Raw genomic sequence first — 18,060 nt, forward strand, 5'->3', positions numbered from 1 at the left:
TATTGACCAAATTTGCCATTCCTATTGCCACGTCCCCCCTTAATGTAGTTGGCTTGCTTGCTGCCGAGCGAGAGATGGCGCTGTGCTCCCAGGTGGCAGGAGTGAGGTTACGCAAAGTCGTGAGGAGGGGAGCTTACTCCCTCTTTTGGGGCTTGGCATTGCTTGTGGGCGGTCGGCTCTCGTGGCAGGTCCGGCAGCTCGTTCCTGTGGACTCCCGTGGCGAGTCCAACGTCGGCGACGCCGCTTTTGCGGTGCATTGTGTGTGTTAGGTTGTTTTAGTGTGTTTCATTGGCATTGTACTGGGTTATTAGTCATGTTAGTGTAAGATTCTGCTGGCGAGCTCACCGTTTTTTAAAAGTTGTTTATAAACGTTCGTGTGTTCGTTATCCTATGGTGTGTACTGTGTCCAATGTTTCATGAGCGGCTCTCTCAAACCTCACAATTTCGTCAAACACAACCCACACCGTTAAGGAATCCCTCGTGTAAAATGGGCCTTTCACATATCGAGCGTGCCATGTTTAGTTAGTTATTTCCCACACATATGTAACACAGTGTTCAGACATCTTTGAACATCTTGTACATGAAGTGCTGCTGTTGCCATCCTCTTATTATATCATAGCTGCCTACAACAATCCTTGCTGGGTTCATTGTTTTGCTGAAATATGACTGTTGCAAATTGTAAGCCTCTTTCTTCTACATTTAACCAGTGTCGAAGGCCCGGACACCAAGAAGACGGCATGCTATGACATAGACGTTGAAGTGGTGAGTGCTTTTGCAACTGGTCTAGGCTTCCTATTTCGCATTAGGCAAAGTCCAGTGTTTGTCATCATGTGTTTTGCCGTGGTTAAGGAATTGGACACCCCATGTGCCAGATTTTTTTTTTTTCTCAAGCAAACATTACAGCTGCGCTTGGAGATATTATTGGCAACAAATAATTCAGACGTCTTTTGTTATTCTAGCAGCAGTGCAGCACCTCCACTGGCCTCTTTGGCTTTATGTATAGGGACGACCGAAATTTCAGACACCTTATTGCACTTCTAGTTGGATTCGGGCTGTATGACGCAAGCTAAATGTGGCCCCCAAGTTAACTCTTTCCGTACCGTGGGGAAAATGGGTGTATTTTACGCTGTATAAATTGCCAAATTCAAAATTGCCGGACAACATTGAACAGAATTTGTAAACAGATGCTTCTATCTACTAAGAAAAAAATATAACAGAAGTTATGAGATATACAAAATCTAGTGCCATCTAATAGGCACCATCTCTGAAAAATTCAAACTTTTTTATTGAACAGGACTTTCCCAACAAAAATATTAATGTAAGCACTATGATTGGCGTGTCATGTGGCAAAGCAGTTCCTCGATGTGAAGCATACCGTAGCATCGCATGTCTTGTAGTATACTCTCGTTTTCTGCTTGGTTTTCTAGTCGCACTTGCATTTCTTACAGTTTCTATGAGTTTCTGTCTTGGCACGCTGGTGCTGAAACGCGAACTCAGATGGTTCGAAGCGGGAAGCGAAGCTGACTGATGTTCTGGGCTGGCTTACATCATCGTTGCTCTCAGAGTCAAAGTCCGACCAAAAAGGCAGCATCCTCAGACTCGCTGACTCGGTAAATTGCTAAAATTAGCCTCAAACACATCGGAATGCCGATATCAACAATCTTTCGAAGCACGTGTGCTGCATCTGGCGGCGGCCATTTTCGCTTTCCAATTAGATGATTGCGTAACTTGGGAGTGCATTTAAAATCAAGGCCATTTGGGAAAAAAAGAAACTACATAAAGAAGAAAACTATAGTTGTTCTCCTTCACGACAGATGACGCAGCGTGTCCACGAATGTCTCGAAAGCGGCAATTCAAACCATCGATAGTGGGCTATCAATGCCCTATGGGCATGGTACAGAAAAAGTTAAAGCTCCGGTAAACAGGCTCCCACTTTTTTTTACACCCCCCAAACAAGCTCGCCAATTCGTACAGTAGACCGCGGCGATCACACTTTCCGAATATTACAGCGCTGTGCGCCGCGCAGACCCTCCGTTTCAAAAAACAATTGCCGCGCTTCTTTCCTTTGCCTGACCAATCCCCCTCGTACGTGCAGTGACACATACTTGCCCATGGGCGACTCGGCGTACCACTGAGCTCGTCGATTGGTCTAAACCAGGCCTCAACAAGTTAACGTTAGTTCCTGTTCCCACCCACCACTACGAAACTGCGCCTTGTTTCTTGGCCCTGCGGCGATGCGGTTTCGGCCCTGCAGTTGTCGGGTTGTCGTGCGTATATTCCTCGCACTGCATAGCACCTGCACGCACTTGGCCTTCGACATGAGCAACACGTAGAGGAAGCATTGTTCACTTGTCGGCTGCAAACCGAGCGGAGAGAGGGGGAACCTCCGGTAGCTCGGACAGGTCGCGTTTGCTTGGGTTTGCACGCGCGGCAAGCGGGGTTCTTTTCTCTCGCGCCACTTCGTCGTCTCGGAAAGCAAGCACGCATTCCTGCTGCATTGTGAACTGTCACAAAGTTTGAAAAATACCGAAGAGCCGAAAACTGTCCGTAAAATTACAGAGCACGTGCGACAATGTAAACAATAAACAACCGGGGGCCGCAGCAAGCGGAAGTGGATAGCGACTGACCGAGCTCGCCGATGACGTCAATTGCTGACGTCGTGTCACGTTGCCGAATTGGGCGGAGTCACGCCGATGGGCTACGCCTTTGGCTCCCTGTGGCAGAGAAGGGAGGCCACGCGAAAATTTGAAACCAGCTGAAACGGATGTTCTAACCCCTGTAACTTCCTTATTATAGCACGTACTCGCAAAATTCTTGCGGCAGCATGTTCACATCGCTAAAGTGCGCATATTTCTCTTCATTACAGTTTTTGGACCTCGGGATTGTTTACTAGCCCTTTAAGCAAAAATGCCGTCTTGCCAACGCCTCCTAAAAACCGATTCTAGCGAAGCCTGGTAGAACTGGTAGCCTCTGGTCGGGCTCACGCTATAAGACAAGCCACGCCACTGGTGGCCCACTGTGCCATTTGTGCTGTCTTGCCAGAGCTTGCTGCTTGCATCCAGTATGCCAAAGTTCATTATAATCATGTGCTTACGTGTCACTGGTGCATTTGAGGATGTTACAAGCTGCCCCCAGCGTCGGGCGACGGGAATGACAGCAGGTTAGTTCGTTCCGTACGTAAGCAGAGACAGTGAAGAGATCAGAGACGTGGGAAACAAAACAAAACAACTTTACTCTAGTGATATTGCAGCACAAGGAACGGTAGCAGAACACTTATTAGAACTAACAAAATACATCAACACTTAATACGATTAACAAAATACATATGAAATCAATAAATCAGCTTACGAGAGAGAAGTATTACAAACTACACGAGAACTAACAAACGCTAAAACTATTGATGCGAAAGTTCGAAGATATAAACAGGTGAGGGCATACGTGTGATGACCGGCAGCGTTGAGTCCACGACTATCGGAAGCGAGAAGTCGAAGAGAGTTCTGGCACGACTGCGATGTCGGTGGTGTTGCAACGCTGGTGTTTCCGGGAGGCTCGTGCTTGAAGGCGATCTCGGGCAGGTTGAGCTAACCCGAGAGGAAGCCCCGATGTCTACGATGCGGACGTTAATTACTCGTCACAACTAAACGAATGGCTAAGTTTAGGTGGCCAGCCGATACAGAGCCACACTAAAAACTTCTAGAAGGGATACTTGTTGATCTGCTTATACACCATCTTGGTAAGCGACTAGACTGCTTAGCAGGGCCAAATCCTGCGCTTAAATCATCCTCGTGTCCCCTCATCCTTTTCCTGGGGGAACAAGGGACCTCTACCTGGGTCCAATCATGCGCGTTTCATTGTTCGAAACTCCGCCCTAAAAATACACTGACCACACCCCCTTTTAATTAGGAGAGGGTCCTCAACTGAGCGAGAGTGACAATCTGTTGGGGTGCTGCCATACGGCTTGTCCACCAGAAGTTTTTCCCGTGGGAACGGTCAGTTTGCTTGGCTCTCAGCCGGCGCGTCTTAAAGTCAAAAGCTTGTTCGGAGTACCTCGCGGCCTTTGCAAGATCCTGCCGCCGCCGCCGTAGGTACAAAGGATCAATCGTCCGCGGCGACGTTCGAAGAAGGACACCCCATTCAGCACTTCCCGGCTCTTTTCAAGAGTACGCGGTTCCTGCCGGTCAGCGGGGAAGAGCGGCGCCCGTTAATTAGCCGTGACGCCGGGTCACAAAAATGGCAGTCCGTGACAGAGGATTTAAATGTTCTTAGACTAGCGCCACAGTAGCTTTTATGCAGCTTTTTGGTGGCATTCTTATTTGAGCATGTACTGTATCTACACAATACTGCCACGTCCACTTGGTTGTGTGATACTGTTACACATCTTACTGAAGCTCAGCACAGTATGCACTAGAATGTACGGGAAGCTTCCCGATTGTTGTAGAAGATGCTCATCAGATTGCACACAGGATGCCAGTAGTTGAGTTTCCTCTCGAACTAAGGCTAGCATCAGTGCTGGAATGTTCAATCAGGCACGTGTAAAAGCCGACACGTTTCACGGACGATTGGACGAAAGACGATTGTGGTCGATATTATTGTTGCACTGAGAGTGACACTTCTTTCTTTCTGGGCACAAGTTTGCTCGGTAACATCTCTCATCTTGACCTGTTTGAGTTCTTCACCGTCACAACCACGTGACAATAGACTTAGTAAGTCGACTCCCCTTACATAAGAAGAAATCATGGGAGCACAAGTTGAATTTCCAATCTGCAGCTTTGAATATCGAATCAAATGCCAGATAATTAAGACAAGCTCATTTTTTCCTAGTAATTGTTTATTTCACTATATATTTGTGTTGAAAACAATACACTTGTAAGCTATTAGCAGAAAATCTCTGGTTACTACACAAAAAATACCTATCTGCCAGGAAGTGAATGACTATGCTAGAGAGTCGGGCTTGTGTCTGTGATAGTGTAGGCTGAATTTGAACGGGGAACATTTTCGTTGTTTTCTTGTTTTTTTAAGTGGTAGCACCGCGTTAAAAAAAAAAACGCTTTTGTACCCGCCACAGTGGCATGTCAGTTGTTTCATTCCTGGCCACGGGGGCTGCATTATGAGAGGGTGAAATGAAACAGCATCCCTGTGCTTAGATGGGTGAACACTAAAGAGCCCCACTGTTAATCCAGCTTTTCCCAGTGTATCGTGCTTTTGGGGGTTTTGGCACATACAACCCCAGATTCTAACGTTTTCTTTTTTCTTTTAAATTTTGCCCTTGTTTTCTCTGGTCAGTGGAGCTGCAACTCTAGCTCAAAGTGCAGTGTCAGTGAACAAGGCAAGTTTCAATGTATCTAGGCTGTCTCTATTTTGTTTGTTCCGTTACTATGACGCTGCCGGTTTAAGCCAAAAAAAAAGAATGGAAACTGTCACTCAGATTTTTGGCTCATTTCTCAGCAGAAATGCAGCACTTGAATGTGGCTGGACATTACAAAGCAGGTAACAAATTTTGCCCTTTGGTTCTGTCGTTACACCAGATGAACAACAGGTGAATTGATTCCTTCTTTTAGACCTTTGCAACACTGTGACAGTGCGCTGTATTCATCATTCAAACATGCTGTATTCTTCAACATTGTGGTTCCTGCTTGCAGGATGACCCACTCAAGGCACAGATGAATAGCTTCATCCTATCTACGGCCAATCAGCAGGAGATTCAGGGTCTGGACAACAAGGTGCGTCGCAAGCGATACCATTATGTACCATTGTGAACAGTATGAGTGGCAGGGTTCGTGCATATCCTTGGTATCCTTGAAAACCGTTGAATTTGAAACGTTCATTTTCGAGGCTTTGCAAGTCCTCGAATTTTTGCTAGCCCATAAATATCCTTGAATGTCTTAAATTTTTATTTTTCGTAAACATCCAGTGATCGTATTTTAAAGTTTAATTTTTCCTTCATTTTCGTGCAAGATTGTTGAAAATGTGGCTTACATTTCGTACAAAGTCAAGGCCTAGCGGATGTGTGCGAACATCTGGCCACAATGGTATTGGCTTGTCCGGCATTTCCTGTTCCTGTGTTACTTCCAGCTGAGAGGAGACATGGCTGCTGCCTTTTTTGTATTCACTCATGAACACGCAGTGGGCGTCTCTTCCCAATGCGATAATAATAATGTCTGGGGGTTAACATCCCAAAAGCAGGATATGATTGTGAGAGATGCCGTAGTGGAGGGCTCCGGAAATTTCGACCACCTGGGGTTCTTTAACGTGCACCTAAATCTAAGTACACGGGCCTCAAACATTTTCGCCTCCATCGAAAGGCAGCCACTGTGGCCTTCCCAGCGCGAAAAGGCTTAACTTGTCTCCATAGCGTTGTTAACACTTCTTAATAAAAATGCACAGAAAGAAAACGGCTTGGTCACTAAGTGCCCATTTTGAAGGGCAAGTCCACATGCAACGAACTTCTGATATAACGACCACTTTTCACAGCACTTTTGAGTTCATTATAAACGCAGGGGTGGATGTGCTGCGCCATTTGCGCCACGCTGCGCCAGTCTACTCCAAAACGCATTATTGCGCCAAAACTGCCCCCAGGCAGCCTTTGGTGCCTTCACGTGCCGCTGTCATCTTTGGCGTGGCGCGCCCGAGCGAGCTCGTATCAACCTGGCGCACTCTCCCTGACATTCGTTACGGCACGAAAAAGCTAGCGAACGGTAAAGGGCAGCAGAGAGCTAGCTACTGGAAAGTAGCTGCTCAGTCACTTTTCCACTGTCACACCGGCGGTGACGGAATTTTGTGAAGATTTCAGTTCTCTCGTCTTCTCATTTGTACATTTCAGCTGGTGTTTCGTTAATATGAACATAAAAAAAAATTCTTGGAAGTGTAGTTGGGTTTAGCTACGCAGTGCATTGCTTATCTCTGTTTTCCTCTGGGTCCTCACCTCGGCTGTGGGGCTTTCAGAACGAGAGCATTAGCTTTTTAAACCCACGGAATACGAAACCTCCATAGAACATTTTATAGAGGTTTATAGAGGTTTTAAACGTTTTAAAGAAGTTTTATAGGGGTTTTGTGTTTCGTGGGAACTTATTTTTGTCGAGTCTCATTGTGTTTAGAATAAAGGTAACCTTTATTAGCTTAAATCTTGTCACTCTTATGTTGTTGTTCATGTCAGCTGCAAAACATGAATGTTTTTCATTTGTGTGAGGTGTACTGTAAAATTCAGAGCGTCATCCCCCCCCCCCCCCCCACCAACAAGCCAAAATACCGGCAAAGTGGAGGGAAGCAGGGAGCGGATTCCCGGAACGGCACTTAAATTCAAGATGGCGGCGACAAATTTTGCTCCGAAAAAGAAAAAAAAAGATGCATGCGGACTTCCTTGCGAGTCTTCCCGCTTTCCTTCGTGGCACGATGCATAACAACGGCCCTCAACCACAACAAATGCAATGGCACGGAAGCACCTCCGATGATGTGCCAACGCAGCAACGCTAAGCAACAAACACCGGTCTCGAAGGTCTTACATTAGCTGACTACATCGTCATAGTTCTTCAGAAGCGTGAAAAGCTGGGCCGGTTGGTTCATGTTTAGGTGCGAGGAAACTAGCGAAACTCATAATCAAGGACGAAGAAGAAGGCACACTCAAGCACACACCATCGCCGGACTTACAACCAATTTATTGACGCATCCTTTATGCACCTCATTCCGCGCACACTACAACATGAAGCCTATCATCCACCCGCTAATCAGTCACACCCTGAAAGAAACAGCCACTCTTTTTCTGTGATATGCACAGAAGGTTCGCTAATACACACGTGTCCAGTCTTTTTGATATGGTACGCCTCAAGCAGTTTGCGTTCAAGCTTTGATTTTCCCCTGTGTAGAATGCAGGTCTGGCGATACAAAGGCTCCCAACCGTTACAATCCTTCACATGCACCGCTAAGTTGCTCCCTGTGCCCGAACGTACACAATAGGGATTGTCTTTGAGGTGTTCATTTATGCACTTCCCGGTCTGCCCGATATAAACGTGCCCACAAGTCGTGGGAATGGAATACACTAGCCCCACGCTTCACTTCGTGAACACAGTTCGGAGACTGGTTTTGCAGGCAGAATTGTGCTCGCCACAGCTGAGATACGGGCGCAAAGACCAGAAAGCTTGCGTGGGGCTGAGAACACTATGTTCACACCAAACTTTTGCGATACTCGTTTTAGCCCGTGACACGTCCTGTGAAAATACGGCATCACCTCAATGTTTCTTGTCTCTTCTATTGGCCGGGCATGTGGTTTCCTTATTTTTCTGGCCAATGTCTCACCAACCGACACCAAAAATGTCGACGGAAATCCAGATGCCTTAAGTCGATCCACCTGCTCCATCGGGCTTTTGTGCATGACGTGCTGACAGCTTTTGCTCAGGGCATTCCTAAAGCACAGGTTTGCAATGCTCCTTTTCACCAGTTTGGAGTGTGTGCATTCGAAGGGAAGCAGCGCCTTTTTAGACCTCGGGGCGTACTTCCAACATACGTGTCCATCATGTAAAAAGGATATTTCTAAATCTAGAAACCTAATGGTCTTGTCAGTTGGGACCTCATTAGTGAATGCCAATTTCTTTGAGCAGGCTCTAAAAACATCTAAAATTTCATCTGCCACATGAGATAGCTGGTCATTAGGTAAAAGGTTCAAAAAGACTAAAAGATTGTCAACAAATCTATACACCTTGACGGCACATAAATCCTGAAGTGCTTCCCTTAGGGCCCATTCCTCAAAGAGCATGCCTACTGTGTACGTTCGGGCACAGGGAGCAACTTAGCGGTGCATGTGAAGGATTGTAACGGTTGGGAGCCTTTGTATCGCCAGACCTGCATTCTACGCAGGGGAAAATCAAAGCTTGAACGCGAACTGCTTGAGGCGTACCATATCAAAAAGACTGGACACGTGTGTATTAGCGAACCTTCTGTGCATATCACAGAAAAAGAGTGGCTGTTTCTTTCAGGGTGTGACTGATTAGCGGGTGGATGATAGGCTTCATGTTGTAGTGTGCGCGGAATGAGGTGCATAAAGGATGCGTCAATAAATTGGTTGTAAGTCCGGCGATGGTGTGTGCTTGAATGTGCCTTCTTCTTCATCCTTGATTATGAGTTTCGCTGGCTTCCTCGCACCTAATCGTAATAGTTATGATCTTGCAATACAAATCTCGAAGGCCATGCTTTTGCTGGCCTTCGAGATCTGTATTCCTGTGGGGTGCGATCATTATTCAGGAGAAGAAAGAATCAAATTTTTACAACAAATTGCAGGTGCTTAGAGATTGGGCTGCTAAGCAGGATTGGATGGGATTCAAGGAGGCTACTCTTGCGTTGACGCTACATAGTCTGGTACGAAGAAAAGGCGGGGGAAGGGGGCTGCGCTCTTCCGGAACGGCGTGAAAATGTGAAATTAGCAGTGAAATTCATTTGAAATGGCGCTTGCTGGAAATTTTACGGTAGCCTAATGTAGCTATCCAAAGCTTTGCTTATCTCTTGTTCTATCTTAGTTACTGCTGCGCAAGCTGTGATGCTTTAATCATGGAAACATATTAATTTGTGGCAAGTATGGTTGGTTCATCAATACCCGATGTTTAGTAAAAACCATTTGAAGTTTTTGTGTTTACCAGAAATATAAATTTCAATTAACAATGATGTTTTGCCCTAGAAATGTGCTCCAAAACTAAATTGCATTGCTCCAAAACACACCTTTTGGTGCTCCAAAGCTGCTCCAACACTCCCCTTTTACCGCTCCAAAGCTGCTTCCACCCCCGTAAATGGGTTCTACTGTACCGAGAGTGGTTTGTAGCAGATGTGTCAAACTTGCACTAGGCAAAATGCAATGTTTGCTGTGAGCGTTTTCACATCACTGCCATGGAGAAGTCGGCACTACGAAGCCACCAACAAAGTGCAAAACAGAGCGCAAGCATGCCAGACGATCTCGGAATTGCATCCAAATGAACCACATTCAGTGCCGTTGCAGTCTTCAGACTTGATGGATGCAGGAATCTTGTGGACGTTGAAGGTTGTTACATTGCGTTATTCATATCATTCATCACCACAGGTGAATGAATTGTTGACTATAAGAGTCAGGTGGCGCAAGCTTTCACATGTGGCGAGCAGCAGTGCTCATGTGCCATGGTGTTAGGCCTCGATTTTTGCCCTCTCTGCGGCAGGAGATAGTTCTGCTCCTCTGGCCTGACGTGGCCAGAAGCAAGGACCTTCCAAAGTGTGCTTCTTTTCAGAATATTTTGCTGTGGTGGCTCACTAGTGGCTGCAAAGCACATGTTTGCACTTGCTATTGCAGTGACACTCCAACCATATTTGATAAGCTGCTCATGTCCTTTTTGGCTAAGGACCTTGAGAATATTGTCAGATAACTGCTAACAGAATTTCACGATGAGAATAACTGGCCTTCTAAATACAGTAGAACCCCGCTGTTACGTTCCTCACTGCTGCGTTTTCCCGGCTGTTACGTCGGTTTCCGCCGGTCCCGGCATAGCTCCCATAGGATACAATGTATTGGGAACCCCGCTGTTACGTCGTAACTGTCGGACCGTTCCCGTATGATACGTCGCGAAGTGCGCCCGGAGCCGACCGAGTGACTACCAAAGAGAGCGGCCATGGCGCATTTTCACGCAGCTTGGCCTCGTTTGACCGTAATATTAGCCGCATGAGAGGCGCAAGCAACAGAATCTTTCAATTGATGCAAACAAAAGCATGGCCTTCGAGATTCAAATTGCAAATATGGCGTCTATGACGTAACTGCTCGCGAAAGCAAGGCCTTCGAGATTGGCATTTACTATTGACAAAAGCATAGCCTCTGAGATTTGCATTGCACAAACATGGCGTGTATGACGTAGTTGCTTGCGAAAGCAAGGCCTTCGAGATAGGCATTCACTTCTGCCATCGCGTTGGCGTAGACTCATCATCATCGTTATTTGTCGGAGAACGGGAGGAGTTCGAGCTGGTTGGAGCTCGCATGGTCGTGCGTGCGGTTCGCGGTCGGACTCACCGCACCGGTCGTGATTGCGTGTGCTTAGTTTTTTCATGCCTACAGCTGTTGGTGTTAAAAAAATCACATACGTTGATTACATTTCTGTGGATAAGGCCGTCCTAAGCTCCGCGTTTCTATCCATCGACTAGATCGCGGCTGAGCGCGCCAATTTTCGTGCTGCTCGTAAGAATTGAAATAAAATTCTGTACCACTAAATATTTTGCCGTTTTTCCTGTTTTTCGGCTCTTACGTTTCCCGTCTTTTACGTTTATTTCCTACGGTCCCTTCAAAAACGTATCAGCGGGGTTCTACTGTATTGACCTTGAGGATTTGAACATCCGTGTGCCACACAGCCGAGCAACTTCTTAAAAGCCACAAATAAGTGCGAAAGCTGCATTTGCATTTCACATGCAGTGAATGTCGCAGATCTCAGGAGCGCTTGCAAGGGATTGAATCGAAAGACGCGGTAGGCAACACTGGCACAACAAGCAACTGTATCTCCAATAACACTGCAAAACAAGCCAACACTTGAAAATCCACACAATCGAAAAATTCATGCAAAAAAATTAGCTATTTACACACAATAAGCTAACTTTATTATGTAACAGCCATCATCCCCTACTATAAGTCGGGCGCAGGTCTCTGCCCTAAGTCCACCTAACCAACATGGCCTTGCAGCCGCCGGTCTAATCGAACGTCTTGACTGTTCATACTGCGGCTCGGTACCAAAGTAGATTTGCCGTCACGTCGCTTGTCGTTGACGTTCTCGTAGAGGTCCTACGGTCATCAACGCTCAGTAGCCACCTGATGGGCTGCTTGTCTCCATTGCCAGTTTCCCTGTCGTCGTCAAGATCGAAGCCGAGGTTGAGGGATTAGGCCTAGCTGTATCCTTGGCCCTTGCTTCTAAGTGACACCTGGCCAAACTGACAACGTGGTGCCCCGGAGACTGTAGTGTGGGTCGCAGCCGTTCTGCCATGAAGGTGAAATGTTGCTGGTGCACCGGGAGCTGCTGTGATGAGGCCGCTGATAGTCCGGAGAGCTCCCAAGGTCTACGGCCACCCCCCGGGCATTTCGTGCCGCTGCCTCCAGATGTGGGTCCCTGCCGCTCTCGTCGCCAGCGCGATGCGAGCTCCTTACTTACCATACTTAGCACATATGAGCCCCGTATAACAAGCTTTTAAACTTAAAAAATAGTTCATCGATGTGAAGGTGATACAGTAGAACTCCGCTGATACGTTTTTGAAGGAACCGTAGGAAATAAAGGTAAGTGCTGGGAAACGCAACAGCAGAGAAACAGGAAAAATGAAAAAGTATTAGTGGTAAAGAATTTTATTTCAATGCTTAGGCTTGAAAAACCCGTGCAACGTTGCCTAGTGCGTCTACTCGTGCCCAATCAGCTTGAAAAGTTTTTAGAGCGCCTGCAGTGTCATATCCTTTTAATAAATCTAGTGCCGCCACGGCCGACACCTGGCAATCAATCACTTTTGGCGTCTTCGAGCAATAATGTAGCACTGTTGGCTTAGTGTCGGACTACTATGGCTCGTAGTAGATGGCCGAACGCCTCGCGAAATTGAAGCTACTGCCGAAAGCGATCTTCAAAGAAAAGAACCCCTGCACGCGTAGCACACCCAGCCACGCTCTAGTCGAGCTGAGAACGGCATCGTTTGCAGAAATGTAATCAACGTGTGCGATGCAATCCTTTGGGCACCAACAGTTGTGGGTGTGAAAGAACAAAACACATGCAACACAACCAGTGCAACAAGTCCCACCAACTGTGAACTGCTCCGACAAATAGCAATGATGATGAGTTCACTGTGGAAACGAATGCCAGTCTCGAAGGCATTACTTTCACGAGTGCTACCAACAATTCCAAAAACAATTACGTCATAGACGAATCTCGAAGGCTGTGCTTTTGTTCGTGGCAACCGAAAGGGCGTTATGCATGTTGCTTGCACCACTCACGTGGCTAATCTTACGTTCAAGCCATGCCACCCTATGTGAAAAGTTAACAGGGCTGCTCCCCTCCGTGGTCGCTCGGCCGGCTGGGAGTGCACGTTGCAAAGTATCGAACGGGAACGGTCCCGCAGTTGCGACTTAACGGCGGAGTTTTCAATACATTGGATCCTATGGCAGCTGTGCCGGGACCGGCGGAAAAAGACGTAACAGATAGGAAAACGCAGCAGCGAGGAACGTAACAACGTGGTTCTGCTCTATCTTCATTTAACCTTGAAATGAAGCTTTGAGGCGGGGTGGATTTTTCTGGACAGGTGTTTTCACGGCATAGCACTCCTACGCTGCAGTGAAACCACCTTTACATGGGGGTTGCATGCAACCTAATATACGCCTTTTTGTTCATTTCGAATACTTGGAAATTTTGAATAATTTGAATTTTTGTCGAAGTGAATTTGAATACTGTAATATTCGTTCAAATATTCGAAGTGCTTGAATATTGGCATCTGCCTACAAAATACAGGAATTTGTTTCCTGTCTTGCAGATCCACGAGACTGTTGAGACCATCAACCAGCTCAAGACCAACCGAGAGTTCTTCCTGAGCTTCGCAAAAGATCCCCAGCAGTTCATCAGTAAATGGCTGGTCTCTCAGATGCGAGACTTGAAGGTCTGGCTGGTTGTGTTTGCTTTGAGTTGTGCCAACCTGTGTGAACACAAAAAAATTTACAGTTAAGTCACTAAATTCAACGAGATGTTCAGTGGCAGCCACAAAGGCATAGCCATGTGGCACCATAGTGGTAGTATTCGTTTAACCTCAGCGTCTGGGCCAAGTGCTCTAGATCCTTGTAAAGCTGAAATTTGTCTACTCTGCCGGTTGTGGGACAGAAACTCAAGCGTTTCGATAATACACGACGTTCATCATCAGTGAGTGAGATGTCCGAGAGATTTACTATATTGCACTGTTTTGAGTTGTGAGGTGCTTTGATCAGGAACCCTTTCGTGGATCGGATGAGATCGAAATTCAGGAGTTGACTGTTTCAGTAGACAAAGTAATTCTGCCCTGAAATAGCTTTTCCGTTTCGTTGATGTTCTTTGGCAGTCTTTGTTTTTGTGAACAATCCTAAAAGGCTAGTTTCAGAGGCTGTCAAGCATTTTGATCAGTGAATTTTCGTTCCTCGCTAAGCAGGTATTTGGGAACTGTCATGCTCAACAACAATGTATAAAAGCAGTCTAGATGCTCGGTGAAAGCATTTTGCCCACTTAGATTAAGGTCTGGTGGCATGTTGGATGGTTGAACGTGAATATGCAACCGTAATAACATTACATGCACAATTAGCGTGCTGGTATCTGATTTGCTTTTCATCTGTTTTTCTGGCCTTGAATTTGCGACACTGCAGGGACGTTATGAATACACAGGTTACTGTTTGGACCTTGTCCAGTCAGTTCTTGGGGGCACGACGGCTGCAAAAGTCCTTCTTAGACCGTAGCGTGGTTCCAGTGAAACTGTGGGCACTGATTCCGGGACCTTTGTAGCTGTTGAGGAGGCCGGTGCAGTGACTGCTGTGCTGGTCGGTCCGATGTCGGGCCCCATAAGTAGTGTTGGGGCTTGCGACGAGCTTCGAAGTTTGGGTGCAGTGGCCTCTCGACAAATCTGCAGTTCGTTCCACCCTGGTCTCGGGGCAGAATAAGTGTGGCGTATACTGTCTTGATGTTTGGGCAGACGTAGGGGATGGTGTCCGAAAGGGTTCAACATTGCTTGAAGGCCTCTTCGGCAGATATTTGCGATACATCGTTGGTTCCGACATGCCGAAAGATGCAGGTTGCCGTTTTCAGCACCAAGTCCAGCAGTGAATATTGGATTCTTGCAGCAGACTGAGAGGTGAAAGCTGCCGTTCCTTTCAGCCCAGGATTGAAGTAGTTACGAAGATGCCTGCATTGGGAATCTTCCGACAACCATCACTGTTGTTGGATACTTGGGGAATTTAAAACTTAAGTTTCACACTGTGACAGAGCTTGTAGCCATTTTTACAAAATTTCAGAGGTTTCTGGCTATTCGGTGAAGTGTGCAGTAAGATGAATAAAAAGTCATAGGGAAAAAAATTCAGCAGATCCCACGCATTGTGGGAGTCTGTTTCATGTAAAGCAGTTGGGCAGTAGCTGTCTATGCTGCATCTTTTTGGCTTTGAGTCAAGCATTACGAGCTGGAGCAACGTGTTTTTGTATATGGAGTAGTTGCATGCACATCCTGGGCTTACCAGGCACGTCGACTACACTGGCGTTGTAAGGGCAGCTAATGGTCTGACGTGACATCAGCAATCACGTTAGAGCACAGACGTCAGTTTTAACGAAACAAAGTGCACGCTACGGTGCGATGATGTGAATGTCATACATAACTTTTGTTGCCGTATTCCTCTGGGGTTGTGCAACGCTTAAATAGGCTATAGTTTGCTTAGCCATAGGAGTACATATGTAATGTTTATCAGAATGTTATTAAAGCAGAGATAGCACTGGAACCACAATCGACATTAACCAAACATGACGCCTGTATGATATAAGTACATATGTAATGTTTATTACCCTGTTATAAAGTTAGATAGCCAGCACTGCAACCACAATTCATGTTGCACTGAAATGATGCATGCATAGGATCTTTTTCCAAAGCAGCTTCAAAACCTGGCATGGCTCTGTGGTAGAGTACACTTGACTGCCACGCAGAATGCCTGGGTTTGATTCCTGCCAGGTTCCTGATTTTTATTCTTTGCATTAGTCAAGTCAATGCGGCCGATGCTGTATTTGCTTAACAGTCTCGCGTTTAAACTACGAAATGTCTGTTTACACAGGTCCTGGGTAGATATAAAATGTGATATTTTACATCTACAGAGGAATCCAATCAGATCCACAGTCAGCCACCGTGCACAGTGCATGTTTATTGGGCTGCTTTATGTGCTGAACAGAATGGATGGCAACTGAGACCTCATTTCTTTCTGGTGTCGGCCAACACTGAAATACACTCGACGGTTTCTGCACGCTGTGCAGTGCTAGTCTGTGTGGTTCGTGGCATGGTAGCACAGCTGTGCAGTCTTCCAGAAGCACACTATAAGAATGCAATGAAGCATGGAAGGGGTGTTTATCTAAAGCCCTCTGCCTCGGAGCTGTGCTGATTTTCGAATCCTGCAGCATCAGGGCACACTGGCGTTTGAAATGCAACAATGATTTTGCTTTGTTTGGTCTCTTCAGTATCACCGTTAAAATTAAGGCTTAAATTTAGACTAGGTAGTGCAAAATAGCTTTCACTATTGAGAAATACAAGACGTTGGGATATTTCAGCACAAATGCATTTTGTTTTGGTTGCTAATACAACACTATTGAATAGAGTACAGTTTTTCGTTTATTTGTCTCATTGTACATGTATTTTGATAATGTCGAGCTGTACTAAGCTTCTCCAAGACACACTCCATCTGCTCCATAGTGTGCATTTCCTGCTCCAAAGCAGTCCACACCACTTCCATCCCTGCATTGCAATGCCATAATACTGTATTTGGATCGCACATCCACAGCAGCCTTGACAACAAATTGGCAATGTTTTCTTACTGTGTTCAAAAAGTTTTGCAAGTAAAACTACTTGGTCAAGCTGACTCAAATTCTTCGTGGTATGCACATGTGCGTAAATACGGACAGCAGAATAGAGTGTGGCTAAATTAAACAATTTTGCCACTATAAAATATTACGGCAGGAAAATCCGAACAGTTAAGCTACAGTAAAACATACATGTAGTTAACCTAAAGTAAAACATAACATTGGCTAACTATCTGCCATAGCACTGATAACCTTTCATCTTGCCTCTAATAGTGTATGTAAATTTATCACGATTCCACCCATAAAAGCGCTGAAATTAAGCTACATTTTCTTCAACTGACAGCCAGGCCTCGCATCACATTGATTTCCTTATGTTGTGCGCTCATGGTTTATAAGCAGAGGCATTTTTGTCCAGCGATTCTTACTTACTGGAGGGCTCATTGTGAAATGTGTGATCCCATCTGGGCTTTTGACACTGCCCAGATAGCTGCGTATGATACAGAATAACGCATCGAAAGTACTCTTTGCAAAAACCCCTGAGGCATTCAAGATTAATGATTGTCTTGTGTGCAGACCATGACGGACGTGGTGGGCAGCCCCGAAGAAGAGCGCCGTGCAGACTTCTACTACCAGCGCTGGGCCCAGGAGGCAGTGTGCCGCTACTTCTATGGCAAGGTGCAGCAGCGCCGAGCCGAGCTGGAGCAGGCACTGGGCATCCGCAATGCCTAGTTCAATAAACGACTGCATGGCTCAAGAGACATCTTGTGTGAGTTGATCCAGGGGTGCAGGTGCTGCCCAAACAGCCCGTGCCAAAACGGCATTTTACTACTATTAAGTGCAGGCCATTCTAGTTTCTGCTCAGGAAACACTGGGCATATGTACGCTGCTGGTTTAAGCAGCCCTTAGTGGGGGGTGCTCAGCCATAGGCCCAGCCAGCACACAGGGAGGAAAGTGTGAAGAAAATGACGCCTTAGCAGCAGTGGCAGTATTATTAAATGCAAAGCATTTCTTAGCAAACCTCAGGCGCTTTGGCCGTTTCCATCTACATATCTATCTATCTAGCCTCCTACGTCTGGGCACTCTCCTGGTCGTCTTCATCACCTGTAATATACCAAAACTGGTATATTACAGGTGCCTTCAGAAGTCTACAGGAGCCTTCAGAAGTCTAAGACTGTGGTTATCCCGTATTGACAGTGTGTCCCACCGCATCAAGAAGGCCGCTGGGCGAGCGGGGGTCCATGTAGTATTGTCGGCCCCCAACAAACTGAGCTCCCTTTGCAAGAAGGCGAATGAGAACAAGCAAGTCACCAAGGGTTGTGTAAAAAAGCACGCAACTAACTATGTCCCTTGCAGGTGTGAAGTAGTGTACGAGATCCCGACCTCGTGTGGGGGTGCCTATATCGGGCAGACGGGCCGTTGCCTAAACGACCGTCTGCGCAAACACGCCAACAACCTCAAGGCAAGAAGCGGCAGCAATTTGGCCATTCACTGTGCTAAGTGTGGCTGCCAACCTCGTTTTAAGGAGACCCGTGTGCTGCGCACA

At 46.4% G+C, this 18,060-nt stretch overlaps 1 protein-coding gene across 1 annotated transcript; it reads left to right on the plus strand.

The window, feature by feature from the left end:
* Positions 1-671: 671 nt before the first annotated feature.
* On the plus strand, positions 672-17,255 carry LOC119377187 (SWI/SNF-related matrix-associated actin-dependent regulator of chromatin subfamily D member 1). The gene is made up of 4 exons (XM_037646769.2): positions 672-762; positions 5,640-5,720; positions 13,486-13,608; positions 17,091-17,255. Exons 2-4 carry the CDS (start codon positions 5,661-5,663, stop codon positions 17,244-17,246), a joined length of 339 nt encoding a protein of 112 aa, XP_037502697.1. The 5' UTR covers positions 672-762; positions 5,640-5,660; the 3' UTR covers positions 17,247-17,255.
* The last annotated feature ends 805 nt before the right edge of the window (positions 17,256-18,060 follow it).

Source organism: Rhipicephalus sanguineus, unplaced genomic scaffold (assembly GCF_013339695.2).
Source record: "Rhipicephalus sanguineus isolate Rsan-2018 unplaced genomic scaffold, BIME_Rsan_1.4 Seq390, whole genome shotgun sequence".
Classification (NCBI taxonomy): Eukaryota; Metazoa; Arthropoda; class Arachnida; order Ixodida; family Ixodidae; genus Rhipicephalus; species Rhipicephalus sanguineus.

Excerpts from the sequence above, each read along its gene's own strand:
- LOC119377187 (XM_037646769.2), top strand. The coding sequence starts at position 5,661 with ATGAATAGCTTCATCCTATCTACGGCCAATCAGCAGGAGATTCAGGGT. Across the intron at positions 5,721-13,485 it reads TTCAGGGTCTGGACAACAAG|ATCCACGAGACTGTTGAGAC; the intron begins GTGCGTCGCAAG and ends CCTGTCTTGCAG. Across the intron at positions 13,609-17,090 it reads CTCAGATGCGAGACTTGAAG|ACCATGACGGACGTGGTGGG; the intron begins GTCTGGCTGGTT and ends TCTTGTGTGCAG.